Below are 22,614 nucleotides of genomic sequence, written 5' to 3' on the forward strand. Positions count from 1 at the left end.
AACAACAACAACTGTTAGGATAGTTAACGTGTTTATTTGTAGTCTTAAAATATGTCAAGATATAATAAAATAATATCAAAGATTAGCAAACTGTAGAAAAAGAACATTAAGTTATTTGTGAAAACTAACATGCGATCATGAACAGATAAATCCTTTAAAAATGAAAAACAATCAAAATGTAATAGACTGATTTATGCAACATTTTTTACAACAATGTTTTTTCATGTGGCGGAACTCAAAACTAGAGATCTGTTACCAAAAAACACTAAAGTACTAGTTTGTTTTAATGACCCAGGGTTTTCTTTTGGGAGTGGAAATGTAATAATTAGAGAAGTGAGCTTGTGATGAGAAAGTCGCTCCTTTGAATCCCAAGAAGAGAAAGTCGAGGAACTACAAACTACCAGCGACTGGCTCTTGGGCAAGGCATTAAACCTGTAACAATACTCCAGAGTAGCTGCTCAGTGGCTGACAGTACAGATAGGGCCGGGCGATATGGTTGAAATAAATATCACGATGATCATAAGGACTTATTTTCAACATCGATACATATCACTATGCGGCTCACGTATGAAAAATCACACGTTAAATAATCAAATGAATGTTCATCCCATTGAACCGAATGGTAATATTAGGTGTGATGTGAAACAAAACAAACAAATCATATTCCTACCATACCCCATTTTGTCAGAGTTTTTCAATAAAATTTGCTTTTCATCTGCTGTTTAGACAGCAGAATTGTGCGTCCCGATATCCCCAAATCACCAAATCATCACATTATGATTCCACTAAAACATGATAAACGATAATATTGAATTATCGCCCGGCCCTAAGTGCAATGTGGCTGTACTGTGCAGCTATGTGTGTATGTAACCCTCTCTCCCCTCGCCTACAACACCCAGACATTTCTGTTCTTATAGTCAACTCGCCGGGTTAAAAATAAGTTCTAGTGCCAGTCTAAATTTACTCAATCTGGGTTTACCCATACTGAAAAAACTCTATGCTGCGCAGCTGCAGCAAAATAGCAAAAATCATTCTGTATATTAACAATGACTAACTTAAATATACAGCAATTTACGTAACAATATCTGAATGTCCCCCTTCACACACACACATTCCCACTGACCTTTCTAATTCAAAAGGAAGAAGGAAAGAAAAACAAGCAGTAGACTAAACCTGGATCCCATAACGACAAACATGAACCCTCTAGCTATAGCAAAATAATAAACATCACAGTACTGCGTTTATATACAGTAACAATGAGCAACTAAACTATACAGTTATTGTATATACTGTAGTTCTTGTAACAATAGCCACACTAACATTCCTAGTAGTGATATATTTAGGCATGGCAGGTGTGAGCTGGATAAATATGAAGATGTATGAAAATATTGGATTTGTTTTAACACCTCGAAGAATGTATGTGATAGAACACTGCTGTTTGACAAAAACAGTTAAAAAAAAAGCACTTCAAGTCCATTTGGGGTTCCATTTGGAAATGCATAGAAATGTAATACGAATGTGACATGAGATCGTAAAATGAAATGAGATCGTAAAATGAATCGATGGCAGTAGCTTAAGGCTTTTGGCTGATAGAGTTGCGATAAAAGGAGTTTCCTTCACATATAGACACAGACAGTCCCCAATTCCTGCCCTCTTCTCCTAAGCAGTGTAGGTTTTACATCTCCTAAAATCGGACTGGGAACTCACTATATAGAATATATACTGTATATATGTAGTGTATACTTAGAATACATACTGTAAACATGTACAAATAATATCCAGCTTGATGACCAGTAACAGTTAACCTGTTACTGTCCGAGTTCTAGCTTTCACTAATCCAACAGTATTGGCAACAGCGGAAAAGTGTTTGAGTGTGTAACAAAGGGAAAAAGTGAGTGTTTGTGTGTGTGTGTGTGTGTGCGGGTGCATCTAAGTGAGGTGTAAGGCCACGTGTCTGGCAGGTACCTTCCTTTACAGTGCTTACTTCATTTAATTTTATTTTCCAATGGAGCGGATGTGCTGGTCCGTGTTTAGCCATCAGAGCACCGAGTGCAATAAGACGGAAATATGTGGACTGTTGTTGGTGAATCCAAACACAGTATGAGTCTGAAAAGCTTTCACTATTATGAAACTGAACAACTGCAAAGTGAGACTCTTGCACTGAGGGAAAATGTGTTGACGGACTAGCCGGGCCTCCCTGCTTCTACTTCCACAGCTGTGGAGAGACACTTACCCCAATTTCCACATTTGTGTGGCAAAAAGTGAACAAACAATGTTCAGTTTGGCATGTGACTTGGAATAATTACAGGATAAAAGCTAAACCAACTGCTGTGACTGTTTGAGTTACCGCTCATATACAAGGCCGAAAATAACGATTCAGCAAACACGAACTTTGGCTAATTCTTGGCTACAGTAAGTTAGCTGTACAGCTCTGTAAATATGCGGCTGGTAGCTGTTAGCTAACTTGTAGTAGCTTTCTTTGCTAGCTTGCTGTCTCATAGCAAAACAAGGAGCCGTGACTAGCACTTCCCAAGGGTTTTATAAGCACTACTGGTTAAAAGAGACATGCGTAGTGGACACAGGGCCTGAACGAATGAGCGTAAGTGTGTGTGTGTGAGTGTGTATGTTGTGCAGGTGTGTACATGCGGCTGATGCGTTCTGAGCGTCCTCCTCAGCGTTTGATGAAGGCCTGCATCATCTCCAGCGGCAGTGGGAAAATGATGGTGGAGTTCTTCTCCGCGGCGATGGTGTTGAGCGTCTGCAGGTAGCGCAGCTGCAGGGCCGACGGAGACTCGGCGATCACCAGGGAGGCTTCCTTCAGCGCCCGCGATGCGTTCATCTCTCCCTCTGCAGAAATCACCTTCAGGGAGAGAGAGAGAGAGAGAGAGGGGGAGAGAGAGGGAGGGAGGGAGAGAGAGAGATGAGAAATCACAGGCCCTTTACACAGCATACTCAATGCGTAGAGATGAGATCCAATCATATCCCTTTCTCACATGCTCAGCGTGAGACGAGTAAACAGTTTCCCACTGTAATGCTGTTGTTGTTCTCATGTGTATGTGATATCATGTATTTATTATTGTGGCTATTTGATGTTGTGCAACATGTCTAGGTGTTTATTGTGTGCTGACGTTGGTCTTATGTTGTTGCAGTGTTTCCCCTAGAATCTTTTTCAGGCCTGGTGGTACGCACCGAAAAAACCCTAAACAGACGAGGCGCGGGATGGCATATTGGCGCAGTTGGCTTCGGTCAGATGGCGCAGCAGGCGGTCTGCAATTTATATTTGTGTTCAAATTTTTGTTCGCTTGGTATATTCAAGACTTAAAAACAAAGTGATCACAAGGAGAGGATGACTTAATAAGCTTATTGCATAAAAATAAGCTGTGTAACCTATGACCTTTGCAAAACATTAGCATTATGACCTTTGCAAACATTAACATTATGTCTTCCATCTTCTTAATTTCTCCCTTTCTTCACAAACTCCCTCATATCAAAGCTGTCACGTTTATTTGTTTGTTTTCTCAGCAAGAGTCGTGACTTGTGATCACGCAATTATTAGGAAAGCCTAGGGGACCTAGATCTCTCTCTCTCTCTCTTCCCCCCTCTCTCTCTCGAAATAATGACATAGGCCTAAATAAATTAAATAAACAAACCTAAACATGTATCCTTGTTTACTTTTGTGGTAATTCAATAACAGACGCAATTTTCAAAAGGCAAGTGATAATTCAAAACCAGAGAGACCATCATCCTACAATGTATTGCATTTAAAACTTGCATTAGTACAGATGGATTCGTCAACAACAACAGTGAAGACCCTGGTAAGTGGATCATTTAATATATTTGTGCTTCTGTGGTGATATAATGGACATATGACCATCTATAGTGTTTTCCTGTGAAATGCGCGCCGCGGCACGCAGAGAAAATAGACCAGATGCCGAAACTGCGCTCCAGATCGCGAGCCGGCCGCGGAGCTCCCCGCCGGTCTGAACGGTCAAATCGGTTAACATGGGCGCCGAAAGGAAACTGGCTGCGCTTCTGCATTCGGTCTGAACCCGGCATTTAGGACACGGTGTGATAGCAGTGGCACTCGCATCGCGTCAAGAGTTTCCCAGGCAACGACACAGAGGTTGACTCACGTTTCGGAACAGCGCCGCACAGCGGCTCCCAAACGCAAATGATTATTGATTTCCGAATGAATGGATATTTGGCGTTATTTTTGGCATTAAAAAAAATATTTTTTTGGCCTGGCGGGGGTTCTCGTTGGTCTGGTGGCCTGCCAGGCCTGTACAATTATAGGGGAAACACTGTGTTGTTTAATGTCGGAACGGAGCTGCTACACACTGCACTGATAAACAAATTCCACCAGCCTGGCTGTGTGGTCATTGAATTGAATGGAATGGAATAGGGCTGCACGATACTGGAAAAAACTGACATTGCAAATTTTTTTTTTCTGCGATATATATTGCGATGTGAAAAAATACAGGATTTTTCACCAAATGACTTGAATAGCTCTATCAAGCCTTGCCCCTTTAAGAAGGTGGCCTTGTGGGTAACCTGCGCGGGTGACGTAGTAGGAAGTGAGTGTGTTTTTAGCCTCCTTGGTTTTTAGCCGCAGCCAGAGTGAGTTGCTAAGTGAGTAAAGTTACCATAGTTAGCAGGAAAAGAGCTTAGAACGTCACAGAGAGGCCGTGCATTATGTTCGCTGCTGTACCGAAATAAAGTGCCAGTTCTCCACTGCAGAGTTGGTCCGGACTCTTAGTAAAAAGCTTGTTACCAGCTACGAGCCAGGCTAAGCTAAAGTAGGCTAGCACAACACCAGAGGCTTCCCAACTACGGTTCGGAGCCGCGAAAGCTGGAAAGGTAACATACGCTACTCTTATAACAAACCCTTAAATCGGAGTAAATTATGTTATATCAGACAGACTTCTCTTGTACATTAGTCATGGAAAATGAGAACCGTGCGAGTTTTCCTTTTGTATCAAGCAGCAAAAAAGTTGTAGCATGACGTGTTTGAGTTAATTTGCCTTACTTGACATCGCACGTCCTGCGATGTGACTATTGCGCATGCGCACATCGCGATGACGATGCTGAAACGATATATCGTGCAGCCCTAGAATGGAATTGAATTGAATTGAATTTAAATGTCCCAGATCACACATACTACTCTAAGGGGAAACTGCATTAATAAAAATACTTAAAAAACACTTACTTAAAATACTTCCTAATGGCCCTTGCAAATATCCTAATCTCACCTATTGTTAGACTATGCTTTTGCCAAAAATAAGACAGCCCGCCGTACTCTGACCTTGTCTCAGAGATGTTCTTTGTAACACTTCCTGTTTCCTGCTTTTTCCTTTCAGCCGGGTCCGAAAGGAAAAATAGAAAAAAAGAAGGGGGAAAAAATGAGACTGCCTGCTGCCAGAAACTTCTACCAAGTATTAGATCTGCTGAATCCATCTCCTTTAGAAAAAGTCTCAAAACCCATTTTCAGAGACTCTTTTTCGTGTGTAATGGCTTTCTTATTTGATTTTTTCATTATTATTGTGCTCTGTTCTTTTATCCTATTTTAATCTTTGATCATTGTCTTTTTTTAATGCCATCTAGCTTCCCCATTTTATCTGATAGGATAAAAATATAGGACATTTTATCTAATATTGTTCATTAGGGTTTGACTGATATATTGGTTTGCCCATATATTGGCCAATATTGGCCTTTTCTTGAATATCAGATATCGGCCAGTCAGTGTCATCCATGTGATGGAGCTTCCTTCCTGACCACAGCTACATAAAAACATTACATAAAACCTGTGATGAAATCTTATTTTCTTTGTATTTATTCATTTAATTGTTCGATTAGGTTTGTGTAAATTATTTCATCATTTATAACGCTAATGTATCCCAGAGTTTCCCCTACCACTGAATAGGTGTGATGGGTCACTCTGCTTTAAAGAGCTGCTAACCCTAAAAGAATTTCATCAGTCTGGGTTTCAATGGAGAGTTTTAGTGTCACATGACCGTCTAAATGCTGATTCTGAGGCTTTTCCACCAAGAATCACAAGAATCAAATTCTGAGGGAAACATTGAATACTTGTACAATTTTGGCATCAAAATGGTCACATCTGAAGCAATTCAATATCGGCAAAAAAATATCAGCTATCAGCAACTTAAGTGTAAAAATAATGGTATCAATATCGCCCTTCAAAAACCCATGCTGGTCAAACAATCATCATCAACCATTACCTTCTACTTTAAGAAAACTGAACTCTTTGTGTGTGATTCAGAGAGAGAGAGCGAGAGAGAGAGTGAGAGAGAAGAGAGAAGCTTCTTTCATGCAGCTTCACCCAAAAATCTTCTGGAAATTTTCCGTGTCAGGGTCAGTATGAACGGGAGCTCGAGTCGAAGCGGCAAAATTAGTGAATGTTTTGTTTTAATTGAAAATGGATGGACTGAGATACGATTAATATGCACATTAATAATAGTAGGAAAAACTTGACACCCGGCCACAGGAGCTCCTTATCCGGCACTTTTTCTAAAACAATAACAAGTGACGTCGTACCCCGCGTATCTTAAACGGAACATCCAGCATCGCCTTACCTATCCGGGAACACATTCTACACAGTAATTTTACAGATAGTATGTAATAGTAAGAATAGGGGAAACCAAAGGCACTGATTTAAAAGTCAACAAGGCAATCTTACTCTATGTGTAAAAGGGGCTAGTGTGTCAGAGAATGAGAGAGAGAGCGAGCGAGAGAGAGAGATACCATACCTTGGCTCTGGCCTCGCGGCTCGCCTCAGCCTCGGCTGCCATCGCTCTCTGCAGCTGAAGCGGCAGCTTGACGTCCTTGATCTCCACCCGCTCAACCTTGATGCCCCAGTCGTCTGTAGCGTCGTCCAGAGTGGACTGAGAAGGACAGAGAGGGACATTCATCTCTACATCTCAAGCAACACACCTGTTATGTTGGAGACCAAACTAACTGAACACATAGTAAAAGTGCTTTGTTATACAGGATAATGTATAGCACGGGACAATAGCCGTTGGATGTGTTAAAATCTGAGAAATTCACCATTTATTTTACCATTGAGAAATTTGAAATAATTTCCTAATAAATAACTGTACAATTTTACCAGAACATTCACATTTGATCAGATTAGGTATATAACCTAAAGGTTGCAAGTCATTACAATAAATAAAAGTAAATTCATTTTACATGGAAAGGGAATCCCTGTCATGTTTATTTCAATGAAAACTGTAATGCAATTTTATAAAATTATTTTTAAAAATCCCCATGGAGAAGCCAAGCTCTCTTTGAGCTTTAAACACAACCAATTGTGGAAGTCATGACTTTCACCTCTCTTACTGTCAGGCCTTTGTGGTATCTTTACCATCAATGGGTACTTTTACATACACATTAATAATCAGATTTTCACCTGATTAAAGATACATTTATTTGGCCAGGTAAACACCTTTTAGTTAAATGTGTAAGTGCCCATAATGTGACAGAGGGTGATGATGCTGTGGCGTTGTGTTTGTTTACAAAAAAATGACAACATGGTGACACTTGCATGTAACATGTCATATGTTGCATGAGTAAATTAGAGCTTTCCACGAGCACTGAGAATAACATCACATTAAGACATCAACAATCTGACAAAAGACGATTTTCGTCTCACATCTTGACTGGAAGTCATTGTGTAACATTCTGAGTAAACTAACCGATTATCCATGTAAACCCAGGTTATTGGGGAAAAAGTCACATTACTTTGAACCAAGTAAACACTTTAATTCAAGTTCAAATCCAGCTTAACCTTATTATTCACAGAAACCGGAGCACTGTGTTACGTCCTTGTAGGACGTAAACACGTCCTACAAGGTTACTGCAATAACTTAATGTCTCTTGCAGGCGCAAAAGTGCTACCAGCCTTCCTTTCCCATCAGTGTGAATTTGACTTGGAAAAATCATTTTAATTTACAGCACTTAACAAGTCTGATATGAAAAGTGCAATGCAAATATCGCTATAAAGTTGAAAATGAAACATTTTTTATTGTACTGCCCTATGACCTGCATGTCAAGCTGTAAAACAATGTGGTTTCTGTTTGGATATACTATGACAATTTCAAAGCTGAACAGCTTTTAGGCCTAAATTGTGTCCTAAATGTGGTTCCCTAATCATGGCTTTATCAAATGAAAAGACAAGCCTGCCTTGTGAAAATGATCAGAAATACAAAAAGAGCAAAAGGAGATTAATTCTCAGGTTAATTAGCTCATTTCCTGGGGAGATGAATTATCATTTTCAGGCAGTGCTCAATAACATAGCCAGCATTCCCTTGCTCAGATTTCTGAAGTATTTCTTTTAAAACTTGTCTTTAGCCTAAATTATCGAGAAGACAGACCCATATGTATGCAAAAATATTTCTCAATATATTCTGTCACACTACATGACTTCATACTAATGTTGAACAGGAACACACAAAGAAACGTCTGATTCAATGCACAAGTCACGTGTTCAAACAACTTGTGGAAAGACGCATTCTTAACCTTAAATATCATTGGGGATTGCTCTGAGAAATGGGAGATTAACAAAGAATTAACAAGGGAGCACAGTGGGAAAAAGGGTTGGAATAAACAAGAAACTCTGGAAAAACAGGAGTGATGGCAGGTGCGTGCAAAGCATACTCATGTCACAACACTTGATCGTTTTATCTCATGACATTGTGGCACTGCTGGGACCGCTGCCAGCCTCACACTGCTGCACCTTCATAGCGAAAATGATAATCCCAATTATTTTCAGTGTTTTCCGGATGCTGGCCAGATTACATGGCTCCTTTTCAGACAGTTTTGTAATTTAACTTTTTTATGCAGGATATTATCTGGAATCTGGTCACCATATTGATATTAGGAGCTTTACCATCGCACATAAAACTTTTCTCCACACTTCATTTTTGTGCTGTGCACATACAAAAAAAAAGGGAAATGAACAGAGAAAAAGGAGCTGTGTTCCTGTTGTATCTCATCCAATCTGACAGAGCCTCCTTCAGTGAAAACTAAAGTGAAACTGAAGAGTCTATGCTGCACACACAGCTCGCATGTGTTTGTAAAGGCCACAGTGTACTATGTGAATCAAATTTTGGCAGGATCGTTAAAAAGGACACAATTTCAGAAAAAAACAAAGTGCTGAGTACTAATAATTGTGCAAAGTACACAATTATTAGTCTTGATGATTGGCGGAACAAAATTACTTTTACATACATTTTACATTTTATATAAGCATCTTCATTATATTTCCATTATGCCAATATTCTGTAGTTATTAATAGTGGAAACTAAAACTGCAATACTCAGTTATACAAGATTTAATTCTGCCGCTCTACAGCATCATTAATAAAGTTAGCATGGCTGTTAGGTGTAACCCCTACTTTGTTGACGTGTGACTCAGCTGTTATTTACGATGGTAAGGCTCAATAGTAATGTTAGTTTCCATAATGAAAGGAAGTATTTTTGGAAGACAACAATCTGAGTACTACATACTCAATACACAGCACAGATTAGAAGTTAAACTTGTTTATAGTGGCTGTGAGCACTAACTACAGAAGCTGCCCTTCTCTTTTTGGCATCCTCAACAGCTCAATGCTACTCCATCTCAGGTGTGTGTCAACCAGCTTTCAGAGCTCAAACAAGGAATCTCACAATAATGGTCACTGACCAACACACAGCAGATTTGCATAATAAAAAAAACAACAACAAGGAAAATACATGTAAACAAATTAATAACAACATTTTGTAAGATTTTCTGGTTCTCTATGGTCGGGGCTATTCTCTACTCTGCCAGTTCTTGCCTAAGCAGCCAAACCAGAGACGCCATGAACACATGTTACCTTTACTACCATTTCACACCAGTGAAAGCTGGCAAGTTCTGTCCATGCACTATATGGGCAAGCTAGCAGTGAAGAAAGTCAAACGGCTACCCTACATGTAATCCAAATAGAACATAAAAGCTATCAGTATAAAGGGTTAAAATTAATGTCGATGAATGGGCTCTGCTTCAAGTGGCCCAACAGGTTTACCATGGATCTGTAGTCTTAAGTACCAGGATACTTCTTGTGCTGACGGTTTTATTTTTTTTCTTATTCTCCTGTTTGAGTACCATCTTGTAGTGTCCAAAAATACTAAACGCATACAGTACTTTTGAGATTAATTAACTATTTATTGATCACTGACACCAACATGAACCTGCCATAAATATTGAATCATTTACAGTAGCATAAACTGGCAGTACAAGTTTAATGAATAAATAAAATAAATAATTGATTAAATTGGCAAACTAACAGCTGTGCAATCAATGGAACATAGGCCCACCTAGGTTTTACTTAGTTTGAATTACACACAGTTCAGGGTTTCCGCTGTTAACATTCTGGCGTGGCGCACTGCCACACCTGTTGCCGCCACGCCAAACAAAGGCAGAAAAAATACCAAGACTCAGACGATTGTTACACATTTGTTGTGTAATTAATAACGGTATAATAACTTTTGCCATGATGTCTCCTTTTTACAGCTTTTTAAGATTTTTAAGATTTTGTGGCTCTATTTAGAGTGAAAGTCTATGAGTCTCCATGGAAACCACACTTTGTTTGCGGATTAATGACAGCAAGGTTTAGATGACGGTCTAAACTAGCACTAACACTAGATCGCGTTCATTTTGTTGGTGGTTTCCAAATGTTTGCTCCATGGTGGCTCAGACTTTCAGCCTTCTTTGGTTTTCCCAAAACATACGTTTTGGGAGCAGGGAGCTAAAGCTAATTCTTGCTTGTTGTGAGAGAGAACAGGTGCGCACAATACTTTGCCAGTTAAGAAGTGAGTTTTGGATGACACTAAGGTTATATTTGCTCTTTCCAAAAGAACTTGTGTTTCTCATAGTTTAATACTATTAGTAGTAGTATTATTAGTATTATCATTATCACGTAGTATTATCAAGACACCTTTAAAAAGTCATATATACTATTTCCCGATCATTTTGGCAACATTTTGCCTAGTACCAAAGCTCCCACCGTGATGCTACCAATCCTATAAGCAATTTCCACAAGAAGAATTGCAGTCCGTTTAACCACTTTGACTCCCCCACCTTCTGACACAGCTGACACACATATGACTGCAGTTTGTCAGTTTTACTTAGCTGACACCAACACAGAGTTCAGGTGACAGTTGCATTATGCAGCTGGAAAACATTGGCTCTTATAAGCAAGGTGGCATTATAATCCTCCATCGTGCTTCTGCAGGAGCGTTCTGCTCTCTGTCTGCATTATCAGAGTCCGATATGATTGGCTACGTTTATTTTTCATCAGACTACAGCTAGTTTGCTGCAGGAATATATAAGCCTTGTTGTGCATTATTTTAGGGGTCTATCAGGGCCTATCAGTCTCACACTCCTACCGTACTTTACCTGCATATTGTGTGCGATCTCTTCACGGTCAGACAGGATCTCGGCCAGGTTCTTGGTACCCAGAACGTTCCTCAGGGTGGTCTGGGCCAACAGGCGGGTGGCGGCATCCGCGTTGGTGATGTTGGCCACAGCCAGGGTGGCATTCTGGACCCGGTAGTACACCACACCATCGACACTCACTGTCACAGAGTCCTTAGTCAACACCTGGGAGCAGAGGAGTGATTGGAACAACAACATATGGAAATAACTGGTAAAAATTATAGGATGTTAATGGAAAAATGCAGTACGAGGTGTGTTGAGAAGGGTGAAAAGCACATCGCTGGTGGCTTGTATCAAGGATCTATGCAAGTTTTTTATGTCCTTTGAATTTCTAGGAATGTGTGCCGACATATACAAATTTGTATGTGTGCATGTCTCACCTCTTGTGGAGGGATGTCGAAGGTGATGGTGCGCATGTCCACGTTAATGAAGCTGTCAGTGCAGGGCAGGATGAAGAACAACCCTGTGGAATCACACACATGCAAACACAGCTTTAACAAAGACTGAAGCCACTATAAATACAAATAGTGAGGAAATGTCAGCGCCTCCGCAAATGTTTGAAAACACAGGAATGAATGCTATTCTGGCATGAGACCAAGTCATGCTATCTCTTATAAGACTGCAGCTGGGGTGACAGCAAGGCAAGGCTGTGGATATTAGCTGCTTTCATAAGTCTCTCCCCCTCCACTCACAATGACTGAATTAGCACAGTACAACAATACTAATGGTCTAATGGACTAAGTGTGCAAACATTTAAGAGACATTAAAGTTGCCAGGAATGCCAGTCAGGAATTGGTGGGTTGCGTTTCCTGTTAGGATACTGTGCAGAGTTATAAAACAATGGCATGATGCAATTTCCACCATTACACTTCCAGGAGTCTCAAGAATTGTTGTTCTTATCAGACAAGTCAGCAAGCCTCAGTTGCTCCCACACAGAATGCCCTCTCTTCACTTCCACAAAGCATCACGGGATGCAATGGAAAATTCCACTGATGAGAATACTAAAAAAAAGCTTTGCTCCTCCTTGCCTCCACTTTGTTATGACAGAGTAAAGTGTATACAGACTCACAATGTTCCACACATTACCAGTTTACGAGAAACTATCCCCACTAGCCTATTCCAAGCAGACTGTATGGGAAAGTGTTCTAAATCACTACTGTATAAAGCCTACTATGGAAGGAGAGGGAGCCAGGGTATGGGGGAGGTGACAGCAGGGGTCATTTAGGGAAACTAAATACTGAACTGAACATTTGGCGTTGGCTCTCATGGTACCAGGAGAATGTGGGGATTGCTGACAGAGGGCTATTATTACCCCATGCTATCATGAACAGGCTTCCCTGGCACTCTGAAGAGTCATATTTCAGCTATTTGAAAGGCCAATCCCCAGTTTTAAGATCCAGCAAAGCAAGAATCATAGACAAAAAGATTGTCAATGAGAGTTGAAATATGTAGAACTAGGACTATTCCTCATGGGACACTGATTTTTTTTTTTTTTAAACCAATAGCTTCTCTTTCAAAAGAAGCTACTGGTTTGAGGAAGAGTACTGAGCTCAAAACACGTTGCAGATTCTGCATGTTTACAGCCTATATAGGTTCACCTGCTCCTTATGCGCTGTTTGTTTACTGATGCGCTTCTGAAGCTTTAATAAGTCGTTGATGTTGCACATGTAAGATGCTTCCAATCCTTCTACTTTGATTATTTTTGAGCCACTTTGGAAGCTCTTCTCTTCCCACTGTTTTTTGACATGGATAAAGGAAAAGAAACTGAATCAGAGTGAAAGGTCAACAGGATGATTACAAGGTATTCAGCCATCCAACAGACACACAGACATCTTCCACTCTGCTCTTCACTAAGGAAAATGAAGAGCCTAATCACATATAGCCACATATTGTCATGGCAACCTACGTCATAAAGCCTGCAGTGGAGGGCAGCCATCAATCAGGGGTTTAAATGAATTGGGTGCATTAGAGACGAAGGACCAGGAAGGTGAGGGGAAGGGCTGGGTCATGTGGCCTTTTACTGCTGATGCTGAGAATAAGAATCAGACTCCAGACTGGACAATACAAGTCCAATGCCTTGTCTACACTAGCTCTGTTCAACCTGGCTAAAGCCCTGGTGTAGATGGCATGGTTTGGTTTGCATCTCCCTTGATAAGCCAGGAGGATTTGAATAATAGCAAACACATCTGACACACACATAATCGGGGCGGCTGTGGCTCAGGAAGTAGAGCGGGTGGTTCGATCCCCGGCTCCTCCAGTCCGCATTTTGAAGTGTCCTTGGGCAAGATACTGAACCCCAAATTGCTCCCGATGGTTGCGCCAGCACCCTGCGTGGTAGCTTGCCGCCATCGGTGTATGAATGTGTGTGGGTGAATGTAGGCATGTTGTAAAGCACTTTGGATAAAAGCGCTATATAAATGCAGTCCATTTACCATTCACATAATCAGCAACAGTATATGTGATTCTTCTTCTCTAGGCCTGGAACAATATATGTCTATTTGCCACGTAGGGTTGCCAACAGTCGCAATAATACATACTTGTCCTGTAATTAAGAGAAAAATGCAGCATTCATGATTTGTTCCTTATTTTTATGCCAGATATCATACCATAGATCATAGTACCATGATTGACTGAGGCAGTGGGTAGGTGTTTCCGGGTGTGCTTTTCAATGGTTCTCCTCTTATCTTATCTGCTAAATAGGAAGTTCACAGCCTACATTGGTAATCATTTCTCATCTTGTGCTCCACTAACTTGTGAGGCACCCAAGTGGTTCGATTCTTGGGCCCACTTCATTTTCATTGTTTATGCTCCCCCTGTGGCACCTTATCCGCAGTTTTGGTTGCATTTTCTATCACTGCTATGCTGATGATACACAGTTGTATATGTCTGTTAAGCCCAATGACCTTGGCAAACTAACCATGTTGCAAAATGTCTGGCCGCTACAAAAGATTTAATGGCTTTCAATTTCCTCCGGTTAAACTCTGATAAAACAGAGATTCTTGTCATAGGCCCTGCTCACAAGACTGGCCCAATCAGCAAAAGACTTGGTCCTCTCACTCCTTATATTAAGTCAGCATCCCAAAACCCGGGTGTCATTTTTGACCCACATTTTAAATTCGATATATATGTCAAGTCATTGGTTCAGACCTATTTATTTCAACTGAGAAACATTGCAAAAATACACTCTTTTATGTCCTTCCATGATGTGGAAAACTCATTCATCCCTTTGTCTCCTCCCGCCTCGACTACTGTACTGCCTTGTTTACTTGCCTCAGCCAAGCCACTATAACTCGTTTACAGCTAGTCCAAAATGCAGCTGCGAAGTTACTGACAAAGACGTCTCATAGGTCTTATATCAGTCCAGTAATTGCCTCTCTGCAGTGTGTTGAGTATATAATAAGTCACTCAATAGGTAGGCTAGTAGGTAGATCAATAGGCAGTAAGCTATAGCTGGTAGGTGAGACTCTCAATCTCTGAGGGCCGGAGCTACAACCACTGAACTGGAGCACAGCATGGAACACCTAAACAAAAAGCTGCAGACAACACACCTTAACTGTGATTTATTTTCAATGTACCCCTGTTGAGAGTTATTGATTAATGTAACATCCTTGTCAAATGTCAACGCTGTGTGACTGGTCAAATCAAACTGGCAGGTAGAGACAAAATCCATAAATGGCACTGCACTCATGTTCACCTAATATCTGTGTGTTGGACAACTTAACATATCTCTGGCAACTGAAAAGTGTCAAATTACTGTCTATCAGACAACATTAAAAAAAGATCTGAGAAGGTTGGAGCATTCTGTAGGATCCTATGTTTCACTTTTGTTTTCCCCCCTGAGCCCGTTGGATTGAAGATAGAGCAAGTGCAAAGCTCCTGTCTCCTGCACTGGAAGAGCAATAAAACCAAGTGTGGAGATAGATAGTCTATCTTGTGTAACTACAAGGCTCTTAACATCAATACGGTGATCTGAGTGAGGAGAATTAAAAACAAAAATTAGCGTTAAAAAGCAGCTGCCTGCATAAGCCTCAGTTTTCTGCCATCTAGATGGCAGTCGTTTGTGGAAAACACTATTACCTGCTGTTATTCATCATCTTTTTCCCATTTTAGTGTCTTGCAGATTTTCAGTGTCTTAATCTTTGGCAGTTTATCCAAATACCGGCAACCTTCCATCATTCAGAGCAGAAAATCCAAGCAATCAAGTCAGAGTCAGAATGAGACGGGACACGCAAACAAGCACAAGGGGTTATTTCGCCAAAACCAAAATCAGGGTTGGCTTGACCATGAAAAGTATTAGCTTGCACAATAGCCTATATAAAATATAGGCCCAAAGAAAATGTGTGAGAATAAATTAATTAAATAACTTAGAATATATTTTAGAGAGTATATTTTAGTAGAAAGTGAAATATGTTGGCTGCCATTAGGTTTGTTGGAGATGACTGCGGACAAAACACTTCGCCCGCCTGAATAACGGAAACTGTTGCTTCCCTGACAAAAGAAACAACCTTTTCCTTTTCCCTTTCTCAAGTAGCCACAACCATCTGCTCATCATACAACTCCCTGACCAACTCTGAGGGGGTGTACAATCTGGCTGGTCAGAAAAAAAGCACTACAGAGAGGACAGTGGGCCAGTGGAAGAGCAGAGAGGTAACAGGCGTATCACCGGGCGAGAACTAGTAAGACCAAAAACCTTCAATCAACTAGCCCAAGTCAACATCTTACTGGCCCTGAGCCATCGGGCAATCCTTGCTGTCGAACACTGGAAATGTCTTGCATTGCCCCTTTTCTCTGTATGTAAAGCCCTTGTAACATGTCTGCCATTATATACTGTGAAACTCTAGGTTTCAATATGTCTCTACACCAATGTGACCAAGAGAGATTCATGTGTATTTCTTGAACTTGGCAGCTAAAGTGATTCTGATTCAAAGATGTAGGAAAAACAGGACGGTACTAGGTAAAGACAGTGTAATCTTTAAATACATTAAAACTAAACAGGAGCTTGACTCTTCCTAGCATGCCAACGCATACACAATACAGATAGCTTAGAGGCTTAATCTATATCTAAAATGTTAAAGGACTACGCCCCTCCAGAGAACGTTACAATGAATAAAAGATTTAGTTTCTCTCTAAAACTATACAAAAATAGAGTACTCCATGGAGGGACTGAAAACACACTGAAAATACATTTCTATTGTGCCTTTTCATTGAAAGAACTGAAGATACGAGCGGAGTTGATAAATGTGCTGGTAGATGAAAAAGTACAGACGATTTCTGACCTGGTCCTTTGGCTCCTCCTCGCAGAATGCGCCCCAGGCGAAAGATGATGGCCCGTTCATACTCCTTCACAATCTGTGTACAGAGACAAACCACATAAATTGTTTATATCTCACTCCTTTCTTTCCCTTGTTTGATGTTCTACAGACTACCTGTAATTGGATATTGATATGTTATCATAGATGCTGGTCAATACTAGCCTTGACAATTTAGCCTACCCATTATGGTTACTTGTTAATTAAGTAAATACAAAGCAATGGTCCACCAGCTTTACTTGTGTCATGGCAGTAAGAGAAAGGTGGTTTCTATGGACTCTCTAAATAATACACACAATACAGGGAGTGACCTTGTAGTGCAAACTCATTTCCCAAAGCAATGAATAGACAGAGTAGGCCACCCTCAGTGATTTAGTCTACTTAACCAGCCACTTGGCTTGCAACCAACTATGGTTTTGAGGAATCTACTCTAAATATGAACTCGGCTGGTAAAGTAGAGAATGTGGCTGGTAAACTTTGGAAATTGACCACCAACTGTGGCTAGAGGGCAATAAAAAAGATTGTTTCCTGCCCTGACCTTAATGCACATCCATATGGAGATTGGCAGGGTAACCACCATCAGCATGAGAGAGAACCCGACCAAAAGCCAGCCACACAAGCCAATGTCCGTCTCTGGGTTCTCCAAGGCTGGGGAAAGCAAGACAAATATGTGCACAGTTATAAAATTAGATCAAATCACAATTCATTCAAACAGAAGGCAGGCAGAAATAGATCAACATATTTGGCACTTTCACACCACGCTATTCAAAGAGCAGCCTATTTCAGATGCATTTCTGGAAACTTACTCTTACTTGCTTAAGAGTCATACTGACATCAGATTAAACCATGCATGTTTCAATCTTTGAACCCCAAAATGTAGTGTTAGTGTTGAGGTCAGCCATGTTTAAGATTACGTTCACACACGTACACACCCACTACCAGAAATCTAGTCTATTATCCAGCTGTTACATATTTGTTAGGCTAAACATTGGTAATTACATCATCAACGCTGTGGCGTTACTTCAATCAAAATGAACGCTGACATGCAGCTATTCTGTTTGAGATCCATACCTTCATGGCTACTTGAACCTACAGAGAAAGTTCAAGAATGTCAAAACGTCATTGAACGACTTAGAGTATGCATGAACTGAATGGTGGGTCAGTAACGTTAAAATGTAAGAAAGTGATGTTTAGCTAGTTAACATACTAACCTAGATTTGTTCTCTATATGCGTCATTCACATAACCATTACTCATCACAATATCATAACAAACAGCCATGCTTCGCAAAATGATTAATGTTACACCGTGTAGCCAACTGTAACTCTGGTGAGATTCATTAGCCCCCTTTCCACTGAAGGCCAAAAGCCCAGGAACTCTAGCCTGGAACTTAAGCACTGGGCTAAACTTGTTAAAGTGTTTCCACTGACCAACCTGGTCCCTGCGTAACCATGACAACTAACTTACACAACTGCAGGATGAGGCTAACATCATTCACATAAAAAAACAAAGTGTCATTGCTGGGCAGTGATTTAAACGCCTACTGAAGGCGTACAAAAAAAACTGCCTTGCCTGTGTAAGCAAAGGCATTTTTTTCCCCTTTAACATTAGTCCTTTACTACTGTGTGTGTCAAACTTGTTAAGTGAGTGACAGTAATTGGGGTATTTTCTAGACAGCTAAATAAGGCCAATATTGGTTTTAATATACGGTATCAGGCTAAAACGTTGTTTCCAACTCGTAACAGTCTATTTCTATGTGTAGCAAGATGTATTTTTTCTAAGATAGCAGCTGAAAAGTAATGCAGATTTAAGAATTAACATACGGTACCTAGTTTCTAAAGGCCAGTTTAGACCAAAGATTCGCGACGAGACGAAACCGTTTTAGAACGTTGCAGGGAAAAGTTGCAGCGGTGTAAACTGGCCGTAACTCACTATCACTATCCTCATTCATATGTTAAGATGCTACAAATTATCCAGCTGCAAAAAAAGCCTGAAAAGCCGGCAGTTAGAACGGAAGTACAGAGAGTCGTTGCTATGGAAACGATACACCGTCTCGTCTAGTCGCATTGGTGTAAACTGGCAGGTTTCAGAACGTTGCAGACCCGGCGCATTGCAAGTAGTTGCAAGTTTCAACTCGTCTCGTCGTAAATCTTTGGTCTAAACTGGCCTTAACTGGTAGATGCTCATTAATGTAGGAATGGCTGCACTCAGTTACATACGTTACTAAGCAACACCCCTATTTTAAAAAATGTATAAGCATCAGGGCTAACAGCTTTGGCCCTGAGGATTTGGAAGGCCCAAGTAGTGGGGCTTGAGTTCCTGGACTAGCCCTGTTTTGACCTAGGCCAACCCAGTGGAAAGGGGTCAGGAATTCTGGAACTAAGTTCAAGCACCAGGTTTGGCCCTCAGTGGAAAGGGGGCTATTGTCTCTCAAACATAGAAAACAGAAAATAAGAACGTTTATTTTCGAACACAGAATGTAAGTTATCGTGGCGTTAATTTACGTTAGAACCAACTGCCACCAAAGCAAATATTTAACATTTACGTTAAACAGATACTACTACCAGCTACTGCATAATCTGTAAAACACAGCCAGCGTTACCTAATCAAGTAGTGAACCGTTAGAAAGAATACATCGTTATTGAATAGTGGATCAGTTAGGTACCTAGCTAACGTTAGCAATTTAATTAAGTTAGGCTGCTAGCATGTGTATGGGGCGTGCTAACGTTAGTTAACGTTTAACGCTACGTTTGGCATTTTCCGAGGCGTTTTACACAAACTAAAGTGCACATTGTTACACTGAATAGCTAAAAGTGAGTTAAAGTAGCTTTGTTAATGTTAAGTAGCCTGCCTTGCGTAGCCGAGCTAACGTTTAGCTAAAATATTTGTGAACTGAGCAAGCGTTACCCGATTGACGTTCTCGTCTTCTAGACTCTTTCATTGTAACAGTTTCCTTGTCGAAGTCCATTGTTTAGGAATTAGCCAGTTATTTGGAGACAGCAAGTAATTATCTCCTTGTTTTGACGTCGGTTGAGCGGTCTGTGTGCAAACTGGTGACAGAGCGGCTGACGGGCTGTAGTGTGTTTAACGCTACTGTTTACCCTGCAACTGACTGGAAGGCGTACTGACGTAGGCCAGCTATCAAGGCAGGCGGACTGAAGGGGCGCGGCTCAAACTATCAAATAGCCTATCATGAAACATTAATTTCACAGCAAACACACTGCTCAGAATGCTCAGAACTGACAGCAGGAGCAGTAAAATGCAAAGTCCAAAATTTGTTTTTCTGACCCCCTCTTAAACCTAGATAATTTCCTAAAATCCCAATTCATTAGCCTAGTCAGTTTAGCTGCACTCTGAATTAAGGTAACTCAATGTACTTATCATCACTGCTAGCATTTTAAATCATAATATATTATGTAAATGACCCCCTAAATTAAAGCCATAAAACACTTACTTTCCTAGAACACAGTCTTTTTTGTTAGCATTAGCTATAGTTAACAAGACTTGTGAGGGGGGGATAGGAAATACAGCTATCCTGCTGGAGCTGAGCATTGCAAAATTGCAAGAGTAAAACCAAAACATGTACAAAAAAAAGTTTGCTTAAGTATATCACAGTCATGGATGTAGTATGTTAGGCTCATCATCACCAAGAGATTGACTGACACATACACACACACCTACAAAAACACAAAGGCACAGATACATTTATAAAAGGTAATCAATATATTCTTCAATGTAATCATCTTGTGCTTATTTTGTAGGCTGATGCGAGTTATTTGTTATAGATAAAGAGAATGTTTCTCTTTATCCAAGCACAATTCAGCGCTGTCCATGGTGCAAAAAGAACAGGCTGCGTACTTGTGGGCTATCCATCCACCCATAGATAATATTAGTAGTAGTAATAGTAGTAGTAGTTGTACTTTATTAATTTCTTTATTACAGATAAATCACTAGCAATGCAAGACACAGTACCAAACACAAACAGGGCATACACAAACCAAACAGCACATGCATATGCACAACCATCCATGTCTATACTAAACAGACAGATCAGGCAAAAATCCATTATAATCATTCTACAGTTTCATCACACTGGGAACAAATGACAGTTTGAACCTCTCCGTAGACATTTTGGGAAGTATAAGCCTGTTACTGAAGCAGCTTCTGTGATGAATCAGTATATTGTGAAGTGGCTGATCTGTGTTGTCCAGGATACTCTGAAATTTAGACTGGGCTCTTCTATTATACAGTACATTTAACGATTCAAGATTACATCCAATAGTTGAACTGGCTTTCTTTATGATCTTTCTTAGTCTGTTGTTATCCTCTTTTGATTTGTTTCCTTTTCAGAAAATGAGGGTATAACTGAGAACAACAACACTGATAAAAATAAAATAAATAAAAGGAAATCCAAAGCATCTTGTCACAAACATGGAAAGATCTTAGGGGAAGTAGAGCCTAGATTGAACAGATTGATAGTTGCAGAGGTTACTGGTAGCAACTCGATCCCCAGACCCAAACCTAAAATATTTTAGGATTTATGTAGAGTTATTGTAATAAATTTGATAATTCAAGCTGCAAATCAACTTGAAATTAGGTGTTAATAAATACAATAGCCCTATACTAGGTATTGGCATCATGGTTTAGGTTGAGGTCAGGGCCCCAAATTTACATTTTGAACGGGATCCCCAGATACCAAAGACCAGTGGTTGCTATATGTGCAGTGGGAATACAGTGATCTGTCTCTCTGGTGGAAGGCAGCTAAATTAGCCAGCACTTTCAGCTAGCTAATCTCAGCTGGCTATTTATGCAGTGGATGATCAGCTAACAGATGAAAGCAGCTTCCATTAATATGCCTTTTAACTGGCTTTGTAATATCACCCAAATATCACCCAAACGAATTCCAAAGCTGAAATGTCCTGGGCTGCAGTATGTGACTTGAGTCCACTTTTCTGTGTACTTGGACTTGATGTGCGTGCCAACTCATAGCCATTAGCCCTGTTTCCATACAACCGTCAAGCAAATTTTAAGAAAATCTTTGAAGTGTTTTAAAATATAATTTTTTTCCCATCAGCTGCGTTTAAGTGAATAAATAGGCTTTTTGAACGTATCAAGTAGCTACAAGAAAACACATCTATGAGGCAAGTGGAATCTTTCAAGAATTGAAAAGTATTCAGTTAAAGTTCTGTTGTTCTTTTATATTGGCTAGTCTTATTTAGTCATATTTCATGCTATGACAAAAACAAACAACAGCACTTTGCAATTTTCTAATGCACCAACTAACAGCCTTACAAACACATTGGACGCCTTAAACATAGGAGTGACAATGGGCATGACATTTCTGGGAGGTAGTGGTGGACAGATAAACAAATGTCACTATGTCATTATTTATTTGACACATGCATTTCCATTGCTATTTATTGCATCATTTCTTTAGTGACAAAAAAAGTTTTATGCCTCAAGCGAGTGTTAAATTTTTTGTGCAATATTGATGACATTTAGCAAAATTTGCCTTTTCCATTCAGTTTTTCTAATTCAACACATCATAATTAGAATTAAGACAGCAAAAAAGTGCTTGGATGGAAACCCAGCTAGTGACTGTCTGTAAGGCTAGTCCAAATTCAATTGCCTACACGTCAAGTTGCAGGGCAAACTTTACCCTCTGGCCCACTGTCAGGCTTATGTTTTTTGCTGAGGGCATCTTCATTCCTAGTTGATTATTCTCTTAGATTAATCAGTTAATCTTCTCATGATGTGTATTGTTTTCTTCAGTTCACTTTCACTTGCAATTTCACTAAAACACAGAGTAAGATACTATATGTGAAATAGATTGC

General features: G+C 40.2%; 1 protein-coding gene across 1 annotated transcript; it reads right to left on the reverse strand.

The window, feature by feature from the left end:
• Nucleotides 1-23: 23 nt before the first annotated feature.
• On the reverse strand, nucleotides 24-19,849 carry stom (stomatin). Its single transcript, XM_071909677.2, has 7 exons — nucleotides 19,688-19,849; nucleotides 17,320-17,429; nucleotides 16,749-16,821; nucleotides 11,853-11,935; nucleotides 11,434-11,637; nucleotides 6,765-6,899; nucleotides 24-2,860 (listed from the first exon to the last, which is right to left on the reverse strand). Exons 1-7 carry the CDS (start codon nucleotides 19,746-19,748, stop codon nucleotides 2,672-2,674), a joined length of 855 nt encoding a protein of 284 aa, XP_071765778.1. The 5' UTR covers nucleotides 19,749-19,849; the 3' UTR covers nucleotides 24-2,671.
• Nucleotides 19,850-22,614: the final 2,765 nt, after the last annotated feature.

The sequence above is a fragment of the Centroberyx gerrardi genome, chromosome 2 (assembly GCF_048128805.1).
Source record: "Centroberyx gerrardi isolate f3 chromosome 2, fCenGer3.hap1.cur.20231027, whole genome shotgun sequence".
In the NCBI taxonomy this organism is placed as follows: Eukaryota; Metazoa; Chordata; class Actinopteri; order Beryciformes; family Berycidae; genus Centroberyx; species Centroberyx gerrardi.